The following is a 19,617-nucleotide window of genomic DNA, read 5'->3' as shown; positions in this document are numbered from 1 at the left end:
ACACACGAGCAGCATGGAGGTATTTGGATGTTTTTTGGCGTGTCTTTTTGTTACGAAGACAGTCAGTTGGTATCCATTTGCAACCGTTATATGGACCCCCTGTAACTCAGAGAAGCCACGGAGGACTCTGAAACTTCTCCCAGCCCTTAGTTGGTCGACATGAGGGTGAGTAGATAATGAGTGACATTTCAATTATGGGGTGAACTATCCCTTTCAGTCCCCTCCTGCTCTGCTCTGCTCTACTCGTCTTTGAGTAAATCCAGTCTGTACTCGAACAGAGTGAAGTTCATGACTTTGGCCGGGACCTCGGGGACGACGAACTCCCGTATCTTCTGGAAGCCCATGCGTTCGTACAGCTTCTGCGCGTCCGTCTGCACCACGGACGTGTACAGGACGACCGCGGGGAACCCCCTCTCGCGCGTGAAGTCGCTCACCGTCCGACACAGAGCCTTGGCGACGCCCATCCCGCGGTGGCTGCGCGCGACGGACATGCGCTTCAGCTCCAAACACTGCGGCGCGTTCTCGGCGGGGAGGCACGCCACGCAGGCGACCACGCGGCCGTCGCTCTCCGCCACCCAGAAGCACGAGTTCTTCTGCGCCAGGTAGGTCTCGCCGATGTCGTCCAGGTCCTTCCGCAGCGACGTGTCGATGTACTGGTTGAACATGTAGACGACGAACTGGCGCGCGCCGGCCAGCAGCAGCGTGACGGCGAGGATGGGAAGGAGGAACGACTTGGAGCTGGTCATGAGGGCGCAGAACGTGCACATGAGGACCATCTGGGTCAGCGGCTGCTTCAGCATGTGCATGAAGGACGACGGCACGTGCTCGCTCATCCCCATGGTGAAGATCTCCTTCACCACCTCCGCGTCCTCGTCACGAAACTTCCGGATTTGGATGTTGGCCATGGCTCCTCGGCTCCTTGGCTCCTCGGCTCCTTGGCTCCTCGGCTCGGCTCTGTGAGAGGTGAGAGGAGGAGAAGTGAATATCAGTTTGCAGTTGTGTTTTTAATTTGGTTTCTTCTTTACTGATAAAAACATTAACTGAGGCAGGATGTGAGGAGGAAGCATCGGTAAGAAAAAAAATCTAATTTGAATGATTTGATTTGGTTTAACGCTCCTGTTGAAGAAAGGAAGGAAGGAAGGAAGGACGAAGGGAAAGATGGGAGGAAAGAAGGAAGGAGGATTGGGTCAATTGGGTCAAAAAGGAAGGAAGAAGTAAGGATGAAGGGAAGGAAGGAAGGAAAGAAGGAAGGAAGGAAGGAAGGAAGGAAGGAAGGAAGGAAGGAAGGAAGGAAGTGAGGGAGGGGAAAAGGATTGTGGAAAGAAGGAAGGAAAAATGAAGGAAAGATAGAAGTCAGGAGGGAACAGATTTGTTCAAGGAAGGAAGGAAGGAAGGAAGGACAAAGGAAGGACAAAGGGAAAGATGTGAGGGAAGAAGGAAGGAGAATTGGGTCAATTAGGTCAAAAAAGGAAGGAAGAAGTAAGGACGAAGGGAAGGAAGGAAGGAAGCGAGGGAGGGGAAAGGGATTGTGGAAAGAAGGAAGGAAAAAATGAAGGAAAGAGAAGGCGCGAGGGAACAAATTCGTTCAAGGAAGGAAGGAAGGGGAAAAGGAAGGAAAGATAGAAGGAGGGAGGGAACAGATTGGGTCAAAAAGGAAGGAAGAAGTAAGGACGAAGGGAAGGAAGGATGGGAGGGAGGGGGAAAGGATTGTGGAAAGAAGGAAGGAAAAAATTAAGGAAAGAAAGAAGGCGGGAGGGAACAGATTTGTTCAAGGAAGGAAGGAAGGAAGGACGAAGGGAAAGATGGGAGGAAAGAAGGAAGGAGGATTGGGTCAATTGGGTCAAAAAGGAAGGAAGAAGTAAGGACGAAGGGAAGGAAGGAAGGAAGGAAGCGAGGGAGGGGAAAAGGATTGTGGAAAGAAGGAAGGGGAAAAATGAGGGAAAGATAGAAGGCAAGAGGGAACAGATTCATTCAAGGAAGGAAGTAAGGAAGGAAGCAAGGACAAAGGGAAAGATGGAAGGGGAAAAGGAAGGAAAGATAGAAGGCGGGAGGGAACAGATTTGTTCAAGGAAGGAAGAAGGGAAAGATGGGAGGAAAGAAGGAAGGGGAAAAGGAGGGAAAGATAGAAGGAGGGAGGGAACAGATTGGGTCAAAAAGGAAGGAAGAAGTAAGGACGAAGGGAAGGAAGGAAGCGAGGGAGGGGAAAAGGATTGTGGAAAGAAGGAAGGGGAAAAGGGAAGGAAAGAAAGATGGGGGGATAGGGAACATATCAGGTCAATTGGATCAAGAGGAAGTCGAAGAACTAAGGACGAAGGGAAGGAAAGAAAGAAGGAAGGGAGAAAGGAAGGAAAGAATAGGGAACAGATTGGGTTAATTTGACCCAGGAGTGTTTTTGAGTTGTTCAAAGAAGAACGGCCAAAACAAACTCAGTCAAGTTGTCATTAACAGCAGTTAATTAACTAATCGCTGTGAAAAGTTTTTGCACTAGGCTGCAGTATTAATGTGGCCACTTCAGCAACTGCTGTTTCTTTTTCTTTCTTTTTAAATAGCACTTTATCCGCACTTGTCATTGATTATTGCTATTCTTCTTATACATTTTGATATGATTTTTATACAGTTATTTATCATATTTCATCTCTATACTATCTGCTGCTACATAAGGTTGCTGCTAAACAAAATTTTGTTGTATCTCGTACAATGACAATAAGGTTTCTTCTTCTAATCGTCATACTATTTCTAACTAAATTCTTAATAAATAAACCAAATGGTTTAAAGCAGCCCGTGACACAAGTAAAGGTTTTTGATAAGTTTTCTGATGATAAAAAAAAAACATTTTCTTTGTCAGTGACAGGACGACATACTGAGCTGAAAATATTGTCAGTGTGACAGCTGCCGTGTTCCCATTAACACTGCAGACAGAGATTTTATTAGCTCGGATGTTGAGACTTCCTGTTATTAGAGCTGCTATTGACCAATAAAGCATCGAGGATGATACATCAGCGGATGGGAGTCATGGGACTGATTTATCACAATATTATCAAATCAATAATGACTAATTCTCGTTGGCTGCTTCCTGCTTCTGGCTGCTGACTCACTATCACACTGTCATGACTTATGAAGACATGTGGAAAGAACAGAACCATGAATAAGCTTAATATTATTATTTTGTCCCCTTTGCTTGCAGTAAAAAAGAAAGAAAGAAAAGAAAGTATTGCTGTAGTTCAAAGTACCTTATGAAACACGGATAACATCCTGCTTAACACATTAAAAATAAACCAGTTTAAAGTGTTAGTTTTTTTTTTTAGTAAGAATAAGACATTTTTACTGTAACAATACAAGCCACTGTTAGCCTAATAGCCTACTTATTTCATTTTACATAATGTGAGTTACTTTATGATTTCAGGGCTTTTACTCTTTAGGGTGATCTTGTGATGTAATATTGTATATTTTACTTGATGTAAAGACAGTTTCCACTTTATAAACTCCAAAGTTATAACATGCAACATGTGGAAAAACAGAAACACTTACAGAAAACCAGAAGCAGAATGTAACTGAATACAGTTACAATTTAACTTAAAAGTATTTCCATTGTATGTGACATTTAAGAGCACAAAACTGTACCTTTTTCACCTGACAGTTGTTTGCAGTTTCCCTAAAAACAGAAACAGTTCCTCTCTAAACTTGTCACATCATGGTTTCATTTGGATAGTTGCTCCTGTTGGTTAACAATACAAAGTAAATCAAAACTTTGTGTTTGTTCAACAGATTTATCATTAAACTGTTGAGACATACTGCTCCACCTGTTGTATCTGTGTAATATATCGTTTTGTTTATATTTGTTATAATTTTGTATTTTTGCTTTGCTTATCTATGTTGTAAAGCACATTGAGTTGTCTCTGCAGGAATTGTGCTATATAAATAAAAGTGTCTTCTACTTTTATTTCAAATGAATGACTTTAACTTCTTCTACAGCAGACATGAATGTAAGAGTTATCTTTTGCCTGCAGGCTGCTGATAAAACATAATTGTTAACCTCTGGTGGTCACAGTGACCGTCAAAACCCACTGCCAGTGTGTCACATGAGTCAGTTTAAACGGGTTTTTAATGGTAAACTAGTCAATGTTAATCGACTCTATTTTGTCTGTCACTTCATTAACTAGTGTATGTTAAAATACAGTGTCAAACAAAAGCATATTTAAACCCATAAAACACGTGTTTCTCCTGTGAGGAAATGAATTAACGGGTCAAGAAGACTTTAATTCCGCTGATTAGCTAACGGGAGCTAGCATCAAGTGCTAGCATCACAAAACTGCCGATTTAAGTCGAGAATCTGTCCCGGATTCATTTATGAGTTCAAATACTAAACAAAACACGACTTACCGGTTTTATCTCGACGCCTCAAGGTGAAGTGTGACTGTGCCGAGCAAAGCAAAGTTAGCACAAACTCAGAAAAATCTTCTCATTTCGTTTGTCTTGTTGCCTACGAGTTGCCGAGGTCCGGACATGCTGCGTTCACGGAGAGACAGTAAAATGGGAAAATGGAGACGTCATTAGTGACTTCTTTAAAAGTAACTGGTATTATTTTTTCCATCCGTTCATTTATTTAAAATTCAGCTTTTACCAAGGGCCTGTCAATTAAATTCAATATAATTGAAGCGAAGTTTTAAATAGGAGGCTCAGACGGAATGTTTTTACCGTTTGACTGCTACTTCTTTATCATGGATGTAGAAAATTACGAGCTGTATGGTGTGTCGTGAAGGCATCTTAAACCACTTCCTCTTTATCGTTGATTGGCTGACGAACTGTCTGCATAATATTGTTTATATCACAGAGATACGTCATCAAATATCAAGTTAGGAAATAAATAAATCGATTAAATTAGATCAAAAACTGTTATTTGCGATATAGTGGTGTAACGCTCAAAATATCAAACTATCCTGTAATTAAAAAAGATAAACACATATAAACCCAATCATAATTTTGCAAAATCTTTTCTGTGCACATTTTCTAAAGACTTGATTGTTGCTTTTTCCTTTTTATATGTTGTATTCCTTATAGTTGATTATTTTACATTTTGAATGTTCATTGTAACATCTTCAGTGTGCATTTCTGTGTGATGATTATTCTTTAGTGTATGACAAATATATTTTGACACGCAAGAGTGCAAAAGATGACACAGGTGTCATCAAAATATGTAAAAAACACACTATAAAACATACAGACAGAAACTCCAGAGGAACAACGAAGGTCAGAGAGGTCACACAACACAGAGGTCAAACTCTGCTGCTGCCATAACAGCCAGAACAATGACTGTTGTCACAATAACATCATGGTAGTTTATAATGCATCAACTCAACTCTGAGGGACAATATGGCTAAGTTAAACGCGGCGAAGGCTGCAGAGGAGATGGATGAATAAAAGAAAATGGCAAAAAGGGCTCTCACACCATCCCAACAAATAATAAGTACACTGGACTTCGCTCTCTGTCGATTGGACCACTCTGTGACAGGCTACAAGATGAGACTGTTGTTTGTTCACTCATGACGGACAAATATGGACACATGTGCAAACACACACGTAATCTGTATGTACTGTCTAGAGCTAAACTTCAGCTCTGTATACTACCTACTGCCAACATGTTATGTCAAGATGTCATAAGTAAAAGAATGTTATATCAAAATGTAAAAAAGCAAAAAGAAAAGAAAAGATTATGATATGATCTGTATACTACCTACTGCTGTAACATGTTATGTCAAAATGTCATAAGTAAAAGAATGTTATATCAAAATGTAAAAAAAAAAAAAAAAAAACCAAAAAGAAAAATTTATGATTTTTATTTTTATTGATTTGATTTTTATTCTGTGGGTAATGGGGGTGGGACTAGATAAGCTTTTGCTTCTCCCGCTTTCCCTTTCGGCCATGTGTATTGTATTATTTGAACTAAGATGAAGTGTGATGATGATGATTTAAATTGACATGCCCGAAATAAACAAATTGATTGATTGATTGACAATAAATGACACATTTCACGATATTTGAAGACTGGAAAAATAATTTATTGTCTCCTCAAAACAATTTTTTCTAGAATTCATACATCAAATGATTGCAAAGATTTTCCCTTTTTATGGAATACATGTTCTACTACACTGATAGTCATAAAATACAAAAGTATAATTTTTCCTTTAAACATATAGTTTTGTTTGTACAAAACATTTACTTTACATTCACTTTCCTGCCCAGCTGACTGAGCTGTGGGCAGAAATTGAAGCAGCTCTTAACTATTAAATTCCAGCGTGTGTCGTCGTCCTAGCCCAGGTTGATCGATCCTGCAAACATGGTGATGAGCAGGATGATGGTGAAGCCGGTCAGAAGGCCGGCGTTCTGGATCAGGAAGAAGATGATCTTGGTGGAGGTCTGTTTCTGTTCCCGCGCTAAGCTGTCCATCTCTGGGAACTGTGATAAATAAATATACAGTCAGATTGACAGTCAGATATCCGTCTCAGACACAACAAGTCACTTAATGGGAAGTAAAAAAAATCATAAAACAGTAAGCGTGAGTGTGTTCGTCTGTGTCTAAAAAAAAAAAACACTCATAAAAAGATCAAAATCAAAAGTGCACTGTTATAGCTCATTCTTTGTGTAACTCTAACCCCTAACCCCTCACAATATACACCTTTTAAATTCTTTTTAGGATATTTATCTTTGCACAACTCGATGGTTTAAAGCAGATATCAGTGGAATGTTTTTGTTAATATAAGTCCTAAATAGTCCTATTTTCCGTCAGCAATCACTTACATGAAGTATTTCAGCCTAAACACGAGTCTCTCCGTCACTCTGCTCTGCTGTAACCCGAGGAGAAAATTTTCCTTGTGGGATACAAGTGTTATCCAATGAGGAGAGAGAACGGCATGAAGGGCTGTGTGTGCAGCCAAGGGATGCGCGTGAATGTGGTGATGTAGCACGAGGACCAATTGATGCCTGACAAGGGCGGGGGCTGCTAACTCATGGTGCGTTCAAAGAAACTCGTACTTTGTGTTTTTCCTTCCTGTGAAGTCATACCAGTTCGATCTGGTACGAGTTCACGGGTCGGAAGTTACGAGTGGCCGTTATAGGGAACTTTCACAGACAACAGGATGGTAAAAACACGAGCTACGGGTTACCTGGAACGCTACCAAGTCGTAGTTGTGACTTGAAGCTGTAACTTACGGTTTCAAAAGCCTGCCTTGAACGCAGCATTAGCCGAAACGGCCGTGAAGCTGATATCTGCTTTAACTTCTTCAGACTCTAAACTATTTCAATTTAGCAAAAGATGAGATAAATAAAATCACTTTTGCTTCCTTAAAGTGCTCTCAGCGAATACAAATATGTTGTTTAGGCGTCTTTTTTGTGTTTGTTTTAAATTTAATCAGAGCATTTATGAGCTTTTTTTTTTTTTTTCAACAACATAAATTTACTTTTTGGCCACTTGAGGGCAGCTCCACCAGCTGTAAACTCACCACTGGCATATTCTTCCATTGCTCCATGGACATTAAGTCGATATGTTGAGTTGCTTGTCCAGCAGATACAGATCAACACCGGCAGCAAATGTAAATTCCCATATTCACTTCACTTCACTTTCACTGTATGCTCCATGTAGTCTTAAATTCATCTTATTATTTTGTTCTTTTTATTATCTTCTAATTAACTTCATCTTTTGCTGTCTTTTTCATTTTTTCATTTGAATCCTACTATGCGACTCAAGTTGTTTAACAAAATGGTCAAAAACAGATAAAATGGAAGTAATGCAGGAAAACTGATGTACTGAAGCATCCAACAAGTTGAAAAAATGTATGAATAAAATCCAAAAAACAAATGTGTTAATACCCAGTACATTTTTATTAGCTATTACCTGGACCTGTATATATATTCTTCACTATTAGATTATTTGGACTCTTCCTATATTTCATCTGCTTTTCTCAGATCTGTTTATCAGCTGCTATATTTACACAGATTCTACTCATCTACATATCTTTAAATATGCAGCCATATCTGCAGATTCCTTGTATATATCCAATAGATCCTATAGTTGATTCTTTCCTTTTAAGTTTTTAACAGTCATGCATGGAAACTGCAGTGATGCTGCTGTTTTCTTCTTCTTTTTACTCGCTGTCTTCATATGCTTCATGTGCCTTTGAATAAAGTTTTCTGTACTGAATTAAATGCTCTTTTTCATGCATTATAGAAAAGTAAGTGAAGTTTGAAAGCACAAATAAAGAAACATCCACACGGCTGGATTTGGTCTTTTCATATCATGAGGTTCATAAGTCGCCTTGTTTTCGCCATTTTCCAGACAAATATATTGGATTTTCTCTCTCTTCCCATCAGACGCTGTAATCCGACTCACCATGTCTGTCAGTGCAATATACAGGAACATTCCTCCTGCGATGGCGAAGATCGCGTTGGGGGCAAAATTGCTCCCGAGCACGACTCCGAACACGAGGCCGACGTAACACGACACCGCCGACAGCAGGTTGAAGAAAATGGCTTGTGGGATGCTCATACCAGCGTTCAGGAGGATCACAAAGTCGCCTGCACAGTGAACACAACACAACACAACACAACACAACACAACACAACACATGAGATAAGATAAAATAAGACTGATACAGATGTTTAAAGTATCACATCTGTGTTTTTCTCTCCTTGATATTTTTCTCTGTAAAGTAGTTTCTAGTAAATCTCTTGGAAGTTGCATTTTGAGGACACAAACGATAAGACACATTTTTGTTGTAATTCTGCAGTTTGTCAGTAGAGGTCGATAAAGATTACAGATTTTTTTTTGTTTTTTTGGCCCTTTTAGTTTGAGTGAATAGATAAAAAAACACCTTTAAGTTATTTAAAGACAGTTTCTCCTTTTATTTTCCATTTCTGCAGCTTATGGATGTTTTAATCTTCTTTTTCCACACTATCGCACTTTTTTAGATTAGCATTTAACTCTGACTAGGGAAGTCCTGCTCTTAGGTTACTTATTTTGCCTGTTTTTATTTTACTGTATGCACTTTTAGAGGGCCTTTAACACCCTGCAGCACTGTGGCACTTTCTTGTGTTTTTATGTATTGTTTTTATGTATTATTTTATTGCTTTGATGTAAAGCACTTTAGGTACCGTCTGGCTATTGTGCTATACAAATAAAATTTAATTGATTGATTGATTGATATCAGACATGTGTATTCTCTGTCAGCTTGATCTAACTCTTCTCTGAAGTGATGTGATGTTTACACTTAAATCCAAAGATTAGAAAACTCAGGATGTCCTGCACTGTACCTTCAAATGGATAAAAAATATCCTAAATGTCCCAAACTACAATATTTTGTAACTTTGGGATCTCCACAACGATTCAAAACAAAGTTCTGCAGGTTTACACAACGTTTGGCTGCACAGTGCGAGCTCGTAATGACTCATGATGAGGATGAGGTTGAACTCACCGAGCTCATGGGGAAACTCCTCACACACGATAGCGATGGACGTGCTGAACCCGGTCAGGATGGACACGGTGAACGACGCCCCGATGGCCAGGCCGTCGATGAAGTTGTGCAGCGCGTCGCTCAGCGTTATCATCCACGCCACCGTCTTGATGTTGGTCATCCGCTGCCCACGGAGCCAGTAACACATCACACCTGAGCTGGGATCCTCCTGAGGAGACGGGGGAGAGGTCGAAGGTTATTTTACTGGAGGAGGATCACACTCATACAGTGACACATAGTGGATTTTAATGAGCCACAAACGACACAGTAATGATACATCTGTGATTAAAACACAAAGTTCAAATCATCCAGGAAAATGTAGGACAAAGTTGAACATTTGGCTCTTGGCACCTGATCAAGTTGCACACAGAAAAAGAGAGAGATGTTATATTTACTGTATTCAGAAACAGATTTCACTCTTAAACAAGACAAAACTCATCATCATCATCTGATTACAATGTCATTGTTTTAGCAGGTTTACATACGAACATTGCTCAATAATTAACATCAAATGCTAAACACAAGTTCAGCTGAGGACCATAACCTGACAGACACCAGATCACTGATGGGAACAACAATCTGGATACAAATATCTTACATTTGCTAGTTGTTTGTTCGTTTTTTAAAGAATATTTTTGGGATATTTCTATTTAATATTAAGTTGTGAGTTGAGAATACTGGCAGTAATACTAATAGTGACACTGTTTCTACATGATTTCATATTTAGTTTGGTGCTTTATCAGTTTCTACGGAGGCTGACAGACGTCATTAGTTTATGAACTTGACAAATTTAAAATTTTGACCTATAGTAATGACGGCATTAAAGATTTTGTTATGGGACAATCAGAGCTATTACATACATTCATATTAGGGCTGCAAAATTATTTGCAATGCAACTGAAATCACAAATATGTGTTGCAGCATTGTTGTGCATTGTGTCAGCACTGTAAGTGTTGTGTTGCTATAGAGACACCCTGGACAGACCATGCAACAGACCATGCACTGAAGACATAAAGGGACATGTTTGTTTGTTTGTTTGCAAGGCCCAACAAACATCACATCATCAATTTTATATTTCTTTAAGAGGAAATGAAATGAAAATCACATTATCTGCCTTTATAATCACAGTATAATTTTTTGTACATCATGCAGCCCTAATCTTTTAGTTTTTTTAGCTAGTTTGCACTTTAGCAGTTAAGATTGTGAGGAAGTCTTGCTTTTATCATCAAATGTAAAAGACATTACAGGAAATATATTTGCCTAAATGTGAAATGTGCATCCCTTGTGCAACACAGTTCTTCAAATACAAATATAATGGAACAAGTGTGTGTTAATGGGAAGCCAGGGAACAGGGGAGGACATACACACACACAGAGAATTTGAAGATACTCTGCCGTGACAAATCGGCCCCTTCCCCTCCCGGCCCGGCCTCGGCCTCGGGGGCCACACAAGGAGCCTTTGTGCTCGACTCAGACAATTCCTGCTTGTAGTGAAGCGATGTGAGGCCTATAAGCCCCTTGCTACGACTTCACAGGCATATCTGTCTGTTTGTTTTAGTGTTTTGATCCCTTTAAAAGCCAGCCAGACTCTTCCATAGATTTCAGCGTTAAACATTGACAGCCCGAGTCACCGATATAACAGATCAATACCTGAGCAAAAACTGGATCTGTGAGCAGCAGAGAAGCTAAAGATGCTAAAACACAACCACCTTCTATGGAAATATTCAATTCAATTCAATTCAAACAACTTTATTAATCCCACAAGGGGCAATTAGTTTTGAGTAGCAGGTTGTGACGGGTTCATATAGCCTACATGGCCCACAATAAACACCTACTGTATAAGTAAATTAATTTACAAAACACATTGCTTTAAGAATTAAGAAATAAAGAAAAAGAATAAAACCCTATGAAGAATTTAAAAGTCTGAGTGCAGAGGTGACGAATTAAATATGTCAGTGACGTTATTTCCACCACTGATAACGAGTTTAAAAAGCCTCTAATCTAACAATAGCTGGTGATGGATTCCTGTCAGGTGTGTCTGTCATAGATAGATAGAGGACTGTGGTGGACAGCAAATCTCTATCAAACGCACTGTCCCTTCAGATAAGATTTGAGGAGAGAGTCACACTGTGTTTACAACCTTATCTCCACACACTGAGCTACTCATTAGATTAAATATCAGGGAGGACAAGGTTGCAAATTACCGCGCAGGTTAATGTGACATGTGCGCAGACAAGGAGCTCGTCATTTCCCAACATGCTCCGCTCTGCTCGGCTTCTATTATAGAAGATAATGGGAGTTACAGATAACAGGCAGAGGTGGATAGTAACGACGAAGTAGATGTACTTTTTTACTCCGTTACGTTTGATGTTTGCCACCTCGTTACTCGTTACAAATTAAAATAGAAATATAATAAATCATCAAAGGATTATCTGGAAACAATGTACGTTACTCTCGCGAAGATTAGAGGTAACATCGACATGGCTACCTCTGCAGTTAACGTTGATGAGGAAGACACGGACGACATTACAACAGGAGGCACTTTGTTGTGTTCTTAGGCAGTCAGACGCTTTATTTTTAGTTATGTATGTTCTCCATTTATGGAGCATGAATTTCCCTCTAAAACAACTCTGTCTGGTAACGTTCTGTTATTATCTCATAGCGTGGTGAATGTGCAGGTCACAACTTGTCCACCAGAGCGTTGTGGAGTTGTTGGATTGTGTATTTGATGAATTTGATGAGGGAAACCAAGAAATCCCATGAGCCTCCGTAGCGTAGCTCTGAGCAGCTCGCGGCTCTGCTCCGCCGTTCTAAAAATAGCTTGCACCGACAATTAAAGGTAACGAACCTACTGCTATGATTATAGGGATTATGGCAATGGGCCAATTTGCCGAAATGTTGAACTATCCCTTTAAGACTTTTACTCAAGTGATTTTCTTATGGGTGACTTTAACTTTTACCAAAGTCATTTTCAGTTATGGTATTTGTACTTTTTCTAAGTTATTTTTTTCAAGTACTTTATACACCTCTGATAACAGGTGAGTGTGTTTGTTTGGTACCTGAGAGGCGGCCGCGTTGACGTGCGGCGGCTCGGGGTTCGGGTTGTTTTTGTCTGCGGTGGCGATGGTGCTGATGCTGGTGAGGATGACGGAGTCCTTCTTCACCCCGACGTCACCGTTCTGCAGCGAGTTTTCCTGAGACGGCTCTGCAAAGTGGCCGTGGCCGTGCTGAGGAAGAGAGTTATACATAGTTATAAAAAAGAAACATGTTGTATGTATCAGCACAGAAGCTTTGCCACTTTTTTTTTAGATGAAGGTTGAATTCCCAGCCTCAATGCCAGAAGTTTCAGGGCCACTCTCATTGTCTCTGCTCGGCAAATGTGGGTGTTTATTTGATACTTCTTTATCACATAGTTCATTTATTTCCCAGTCACAGTGTTTCTGCTGTTTTTCCCTCTCTTATATTTCATATTTTACCCTCTCTTTTTTTCTGTGTGCATCCATCCATCCTGCTGCTGCTGCTGCCCAGAACTGAACTCAAACTGAAGCTTAATAACGTTTGTAATTTTCTGCTCCTGCTCCAAAAACCGTCACCTCATCAACTCAACTCAATGTTATATTTCATTTGTTAGATTTGTAGGAAAAAATGTAAATGATGTGCAAATGCAAAGTTAGCCAGCTGTTAGTGTTAAACTCATATACAAAACAGAATTTATATCATACAATCATACATATCATCATACAAATCATACAAATCATCATACAAATCATCATACAAATCACGACAAAACGCGCAAATAAGTGCATTTCCTGTTCATATAAAATGTGAGCTCTCATTCTTCACAGTTAACATTATTAGGTTTCTATACAATAATCACATACAGTACATTTCTTAACCATGTGATGCTAAGCTGTGTATGATTATGTTTCCTTTGGGATGGGGGGAGTGGATTCTTTTATAATTATAGTATTATAGACTGTTATATGCTTTGTAAAATGTATTAGAAATTTATTTTTGTAAACTGTCCAAACTCAATAAATGCAAATCTATAAAATATAATAATCACATACATCTTATAGCCTATTATAAATTAACATTTGCCTGAGCCGCTTGGTTTTCTATGTGGAAACAACTCCTCTGACTCATTAAGCTACCTGTGGAAGTTCACAGGACTCGACACGAGCGACCTTGCACCTGTTGTAAAACGATTGTAACAGAAACAATCACTGTACATGACCGAGATGAAATGTAATTGCTTCATGGTAGTCAGCTATTAGAGGCTAAATTAGCCAATAAACCAGAGGAGGGGGTGTGCTGCTGCTCTCTGGCAGATATACAACGGAAATATGATAAATAACTTTGACTCTGTGATAAAAGAAACGTGCATGGCACCTAATAATAATAAACTCACTACTCTGTTGACTTACTTCGTGCTCCACATTCAGAGCCATTTTCAGGACCTTCTCCACGAAGAACAGGAGGTAAAATCCACCGAATATCCCGACGGCATTCGCCACGTAGTTATCAGATTTGGGATCAAACCCCAGAGCCTGTGGAGGAACAGAATAAAGTCAGTGTGTCAGAGCTAGCTATTCATTTATTATTAAGTAAATAAATGAATGAATAATGAGTGAATTTCCCGTCAAACCTCTGGTATGAGCTGAAGAACGGCGTTGGAGAACAGCGTCCCGATGGCCAGGCCGATGAAGTAGGTCAGCACTTTGGGGAAATAGGCTTTTTTGGTGAAGGGGATCAGCAGGAGGCCGAGCAGAGACGCCAGGTTGATTATAGTGACGGATAGAAACCCGTAACCCCACACTGTCAGGAGAGGAGGAGAGGACGAACAGATGTTATTCTTCATTCAGCTGACTCAGCTTTTCTCATTTTGGTGACATCTTTACCGTCTCAGGCTGAAGTGATGCTCATTTTCCTTTAATTTTCTTTTGATGTGGTTTAAAGTTCTGGTTTTATTTTTATGTATTGATGGAAAACTTCTGTAAAAATAACTAATTAATAAGCTTTTATTTATCAGGAATATGCTAAAAACCACTGCAGAGTTAATGCAGGACATCCTCAGAGATTTTTCCCTGAGCTAAATCTCTCAGGCAGGACATTTTCTCAGGAAATTCACCTCATTTCCTCACAAACATTAACAAACTACAACCAAACCTCTAAACCCAACCCAACAACAGAAGAGCTAATGGCTTAAAGGGATAGTTCAACATTTTGGCAAATTAGTCTATTACCATAATCCCTATAGTTTTAGCAGTAGGTTCGTTACCTTTAGTTGTCGGTGCAAGCTGTTTTTAGAACGGCGGAGCAGAGCCGTGAGCTGCTCAGAGCTACGCTACGGAGGCTCATGGGATTTCTTGATTTCCCTCATCAAACTCATCAAATACACAATCCAACAACTCCACAACGCTCTGGTGGACAAGTTGTGACCTGCACATTCACCACGTTATGAGATAATAACAGAAAGTTACCAGACAGAGTTGTTTTAGAGGGAAATACATGCAAAATCGCTGATGCGCAGGGGCAGTTTTTTGGCAAGCAGTCTCTGTATTTACCTCTAAAACAACTCTGACTCGTAACGTTCTGTTATTATCTCATAGTGTGGTGAATGTGCAGGTCACAACTTGTCCATGAGAGCGTTTTGGAGTTGTTGGATTGTGTATTTGATGAGGGAAACCAAGAAATCCCATCAGCCTCCGTAGCGTAGCTCTGAGCAGCTCGCCGCTCTGCTCCGCCGTTCTAAAAATAGCTTGCACCGAGAATTAAAGGTAACGAACCTACTGCTATGACTATAGCGATTATAGCAATGGGCCAATTTGCCAAAATGTTGAACTATCCCTTTAAAGTAACGGCAGCCTGTGAGGCTCGACTCAGGGCTCAAAACTCCCTTCAACCCTGCTGCTTGCCTAACAGAGGACTGTTTGTATTTTCCTGTTTAATGACTATGAACCTACAGCTCTGGGACAATAAATATAACACCAGTGCAATATTCAATTAACCCTCTGTGTCCATAATCCGTCAAAACAGCTCATTAACATGATTATCAAACTTTTCCTGTGTGGGAGACACTAAGAAGACACTGATAAAGTTGTTTTTCCACCATTAACTCAACAAAAAGACACAATCGCTATTTATTATCAGAGAGGAACTTGTGTTCAGGAGGAAACAGCGTGGCACCGGCCGCGGACACGAGGCTGCACAACAGTCACAGTTGGCCGTCACTAAGTCAACAGTGTTTGACGGTGAATGTGGGAGGTCAGTGGCTCCGTGAGTCAACCCAGGACAGTGTGTGTGTGGGGGAGTTTTTTACAGCTCCCCCGCCACAGGAGACCACCAAGGATACTCACTAACCTCATGAGCAGCGTCTCTATAGGTCTGATTGGACATAAAGAAGCTGAAACTGCAGAAGAATGATTAAAAGAATAATTTTTACGCCTACTGACAGAAAGCTTTCCTCTGTTTCAGTCATTTATCGAGCTTTTGAGGTTCTCAGAAGAGAGGATTCGATGTTTTTTATTGATAATAAACTGAAAATCTTTGAGGTTTTTGAACTTGGACTTTATGTTTTTCAATATTTGCTGACATTTTCTAGATACAGTTGAGAAAGTAAGCAACAGATTAGTCAGCTGAATGAGATAAAGTTGTGGTTGCAGTCCTCCCTCTCACTGAATGAGGTCAGAGCTGAATGTCACATGCATATGAACAGTGATGCATTCATGTACTAGCCTATACTGTAATGTTCAGTTTGTTCAAGATGTTCACTTTCTATATGATTAGAAGAGTTTATCCATTATATTTCTAACAGGGAATTGAAATTAAAAGTCTCTGCTCAAACATTTCTAAACCTCCTGTGTGACATTTCACAGATGCATTGATTTTATATAGGAAGTGCAAACGGCTGCCAGACTGGATTCGGGGAAACAAACCCCCGTGAACTGTGAATTATTTGAGTTGCGGAGGTCTCGAACAAATAAAGCCATCGGGGCTGAGGGCTGCAGCAGCTTTGATGAAGCAACTCTTACCAGTGTAGTCGAGAGGAACCACAAACTTGGGGGCGGTGTAGGGGCAGGAGGGCAGCAGCACCTGGGTCAACACGGCGGGGCAGATCCTCCCCAGATGTCCCACAGTCAGCTGGCTGACATTGCTGAGCCCGAAGTGGGACAAGATCTGCTCTGCTGAGGAACACTGGAGGCCAGAGACACGTTATTAGACATCTTTATAGACAGATTTGACTTATTTTTAAACTATTTTAAATCCTTGTACTTATTCTTAATGTTTCTGTTTCTTATTTTATGTGATTTTATATGCATTTTGTCATCATACTGTGTCCTTTTTGAATGAAATGTGCTACTAAACACACCAAATACAATTATATTCTAGGCCTATACATCTTATTTTAATGTTATAAAGTTAAATTCAACATATTGTGTGCATTATTGCCTCTTAAAATGCATTGATTACAAGTATTTGGTCAAGATATTTCAAGCATTTACTGATGTACAATATCAAAAGAGTTCATTCAGTTCTTCAGATAGTAAATAAGACCTATAAACTGGGCATGGACATTAGAGGCTATAATAAATTAATTATGAGTCCACTCCACCTCTGTGAGTGATGATTAATCTGTTAATAAGAGCATAAATAACTTTAAATCACAGTGGTTTCTATAGGCTAATGCTCACCTCTTGGTTCACCAGCGGGTTGTCTTCATTTACTATGGACTTTGACCTTCTGCTCGACATCAACAGCAGCAAATCTCCCAGATGCTGCGTTGAAATCGACGCATTTTCACCGTAAAAGTGTAAAATATTCTGCAGGAACTTCTGCCCATCCGCCGCGGCCATCACGTCGTCCACACAGCGGACGGACGTTGTGATGAAAGCCAAGAGGGCGACGCACATGAAGAGGCATCTTAAATGAAACATCTCAAGTGTTAAATGTTTTTTTTTTCCTCTAGTAAAATAAAAATAAAAAAAAGTAAAAAATAAAAAGTTCTACTTCTGCTCCTGTGGACGCATTTTTTTTTTTGAGATCAGGATTCCCGAGGAGTTTGTTCGCAGTCCAGATTCAGATTTAGATTCAGATTCAGGTCCAGGTCCATGGCCTGAGGTCGCAGCACAAATCCGTTTCTTCTCCTTCTTCTTGGTGAGTCGTGCTCGTGCGGTTTTTTAATCCGAGTGGCTCGTGCAGAAGCGTCCACGAGCGCCTGAGCCTCGATACTGTATCTACGTAGGCTATCTACTGTGTGTGGACCAGGTTCAAAGATCAACCAGGCTGCACAACATGGAGGAGGAGGAAAGACCGACCGACCGCATGCACTCACTCACCCACTCACTACCACTCACTTCAGTGCCTTCTTCTTTTGTCACGGACTTTTCACTCACTTGATATGCAACGTGCTCACACACACACGCACATGCACACAAAAACACACACACACTCACTCCTGGGTGAAAGTGTGTAGGCTATGTGTGTAAAGAGGGTGACAGAGTGGACGCATACAGGATGTGATGTACAGCGGTTTACAGCTGCGTCTCCCTCAGTTCAATAATGAAACAGCTGGATGTGAGAAAAAAAAAAAAAAAAGATAAACACCAGCACATGTGGCTGGTTGTGTTTAAAGGTCCGTGTCGACGCCTGGTGGCCGCTGGTGGTCACTGCAGGACACAGGGTTACACTGACTACAGAGTGGCAATAATAAAATAATAATGTACTTTAAACACAAACAGTCCGTTTAAAGTTGTTTAATCGGAACAGTAACCTTTATTTATAGGCTACTGGGCTTAAAGTATCAATATTGCACAATAAAAACAGAAATTAAAGCTATTTACCAAGCATATTAAAAGTTAAAGCACTCTTTCTATGGTTAGGTCCTGGTCAGAGTAATTTTAAAAGCATTAAGGATTTATCATGGCTACATGATAATGTGAGAGCGATGTTTGGGTTGCCAGGTTGTGGGAAATCCACATTTTATTTTTTATTTTTTTTTATTTAGCCTTTATTTAACCAGGTAAAAGACCCGTTGAGATCGAGATCTCATCTCATTTAACTCTTTGTAATAACTACACACTATTAAGCATTTGTTTAGTTTATTAAATACTTAATTCATCATTTATAAAACAAACATTCTTTCCTGATAGTAATTAGTGAGTGAATTTTTTGAACATAGATACAAATGTGTAACTCTGATACTATAACTCTCATCTATAATGTGTATGGTTTTAGACATGTACTAATAGTATGTGTGTGTTAATAGATATTATTTGAATACTTAAATTCATGATTCAATCAGGTAGTTACATGACAATGCAATGAACTACTTCATAAAACATCTTTTATAAAAGATATAGACAACATCTGTGTGGTTCTTTTATTTAATTAGAAATATCTACAAAGGATAATTTGACCTCTTACCTTTAGGAAAAGCTGCAGGACATCTGTACTATACTAACTTCTAAAGCTGCACATATGATACCTTAAGCAGATATCAGTGGAATGTTTTTGTTAATATAAGTCCTAAATAGTCCTATTTTCCGTCAGCAATCACTTACATGAAGTATTTCAGCCTAAACACGAGTCTTTTTTTTATTTAACCTTTATTTAACCAGGAATAATCCCATTGAGATTCAGAATCTCTTTTGCAAGGGGGTCCTGGCCAAGAAAGCAGCACAGTACATCCACATTTAAACATCAACAAAACAAACATAAAAACAGCTAAAACAATAACAGCAAATCGCATCAATACATTATAATCACCAGCTGCGTTCGGTGAGAGAACATGTGCATTCAGTAGTTAAATAGTCCTTGATCCTAGCTTTAAAATCTTCCATACTTGGGAGATAATCCAATTTAAGATGACTCTGTAATTTATACCAGGACGAGGGTGCAAATGCTTTGAAGGCACTTTCCCCAAAGACAGTCAAAAAAAAATAAAAATAAAATAAACACGAGTCTCTCCGTCAATCTGCTCTGCTGTAACCCGAGGAGAAAATTTTCCTTGTGGGATACAAGTGTTATCCAATGAGGAGAGAGAACGGCATGAAGGGCTGTGTGTGCAGCCAAGGGATGCGCGTGAATGTGGTGACGTAGCACGAGGACCAATT

The 19,617-nt window shown here is 39.8% G+C and overlaps 2 protein-coding genes across 4 annotated transcripts; both read right to left on the bottom strand.

Moving 5' to 3' along the window:
• Positions 1 to 178: 178 nt before the first annotated feature.
• LOC311005524 (putative N-acetyltransferase camello) lies at positions 179 to 4,497 on the bottom strand. Of its 3 annotated transcripts, none has more exons than XM_083997957.1 (2): positions 4,374 to 4,497; positions 179 to 934 (listed from the first exon to the last, which is right to left on the bottom strand). In XM_083997957.1, the coding sequence occupies exon 2, from the start codon at positions 903 to 905 to the stop codon at positions 240 to 242; it is 666 nt and encodes a 221-aa protein (XP_083854083.1). In that variant the 5' UTR covers positions 906 to 934; positions 4,374 to 4,497; the 3' UTR covers positions 179 to 239. The 3 variants fall into 3 exon arrangements, with proteins under 3 accessions (XP_083854083.1, XP_083854082.1, XP_083854084.1); XM_083997956.1 differs by having other exon boundaries at positions 179 to 926; XM_083997958.1 differs by having other exon boundaries at positions 179 to 915; positions 4,377 to 4,497.
• A 1,548-nt stretch (positions 4,498 to 6,045) lies between these two features.
• Positions 6,046 to 17,833, bottom strand: slc39a8 (solute carrier family 39 member 8). Its single transcript, XM_083997868.1, has 8 exons — positions 17,197 to 17,833; positions 16,537 to 16,699; positions 14,151 to 14,320; positions 13,930 to 14,052; positions 12,562 to 12,729; positions 9,465 to 9,672; positions 8,384 to 8,568; positions 6,046 to 6,453 (listed from the first exon to the last, which is right to left on the bottom strand). Exons 1-8 carry the CDS (start codon positions 17,437 to 17,439, stop codon positions 6,307 to 6,309), a joined length of 1,407 nt encoding a protein of 468 aa, XP_083853994.1. The 5' UTR covers positions 17,440 to 17,833; the 3' UTR covers positions 6,046 to 6,306.
• Between the last annotated feature and the right edge of the window lie 1,784 nt (positions 17,834 to 19,617).

The sequence above is a fragment of the Trachurus trachurus genome, assembly GCF_905171665.1.
Source record: "Trachurus trachurus genome assembly, chromosome: 22".
Taxonomy (NCBI): domain Eukaryota; kingdom Metazoa; phylum Chordata; class Actinopteri; order Carangiformes; family Carangidae; genus Trachurus; species Trachurus trachurus.
This window is presented reverse-complemented; position numbering and strand designations above follow the sequence as displayed.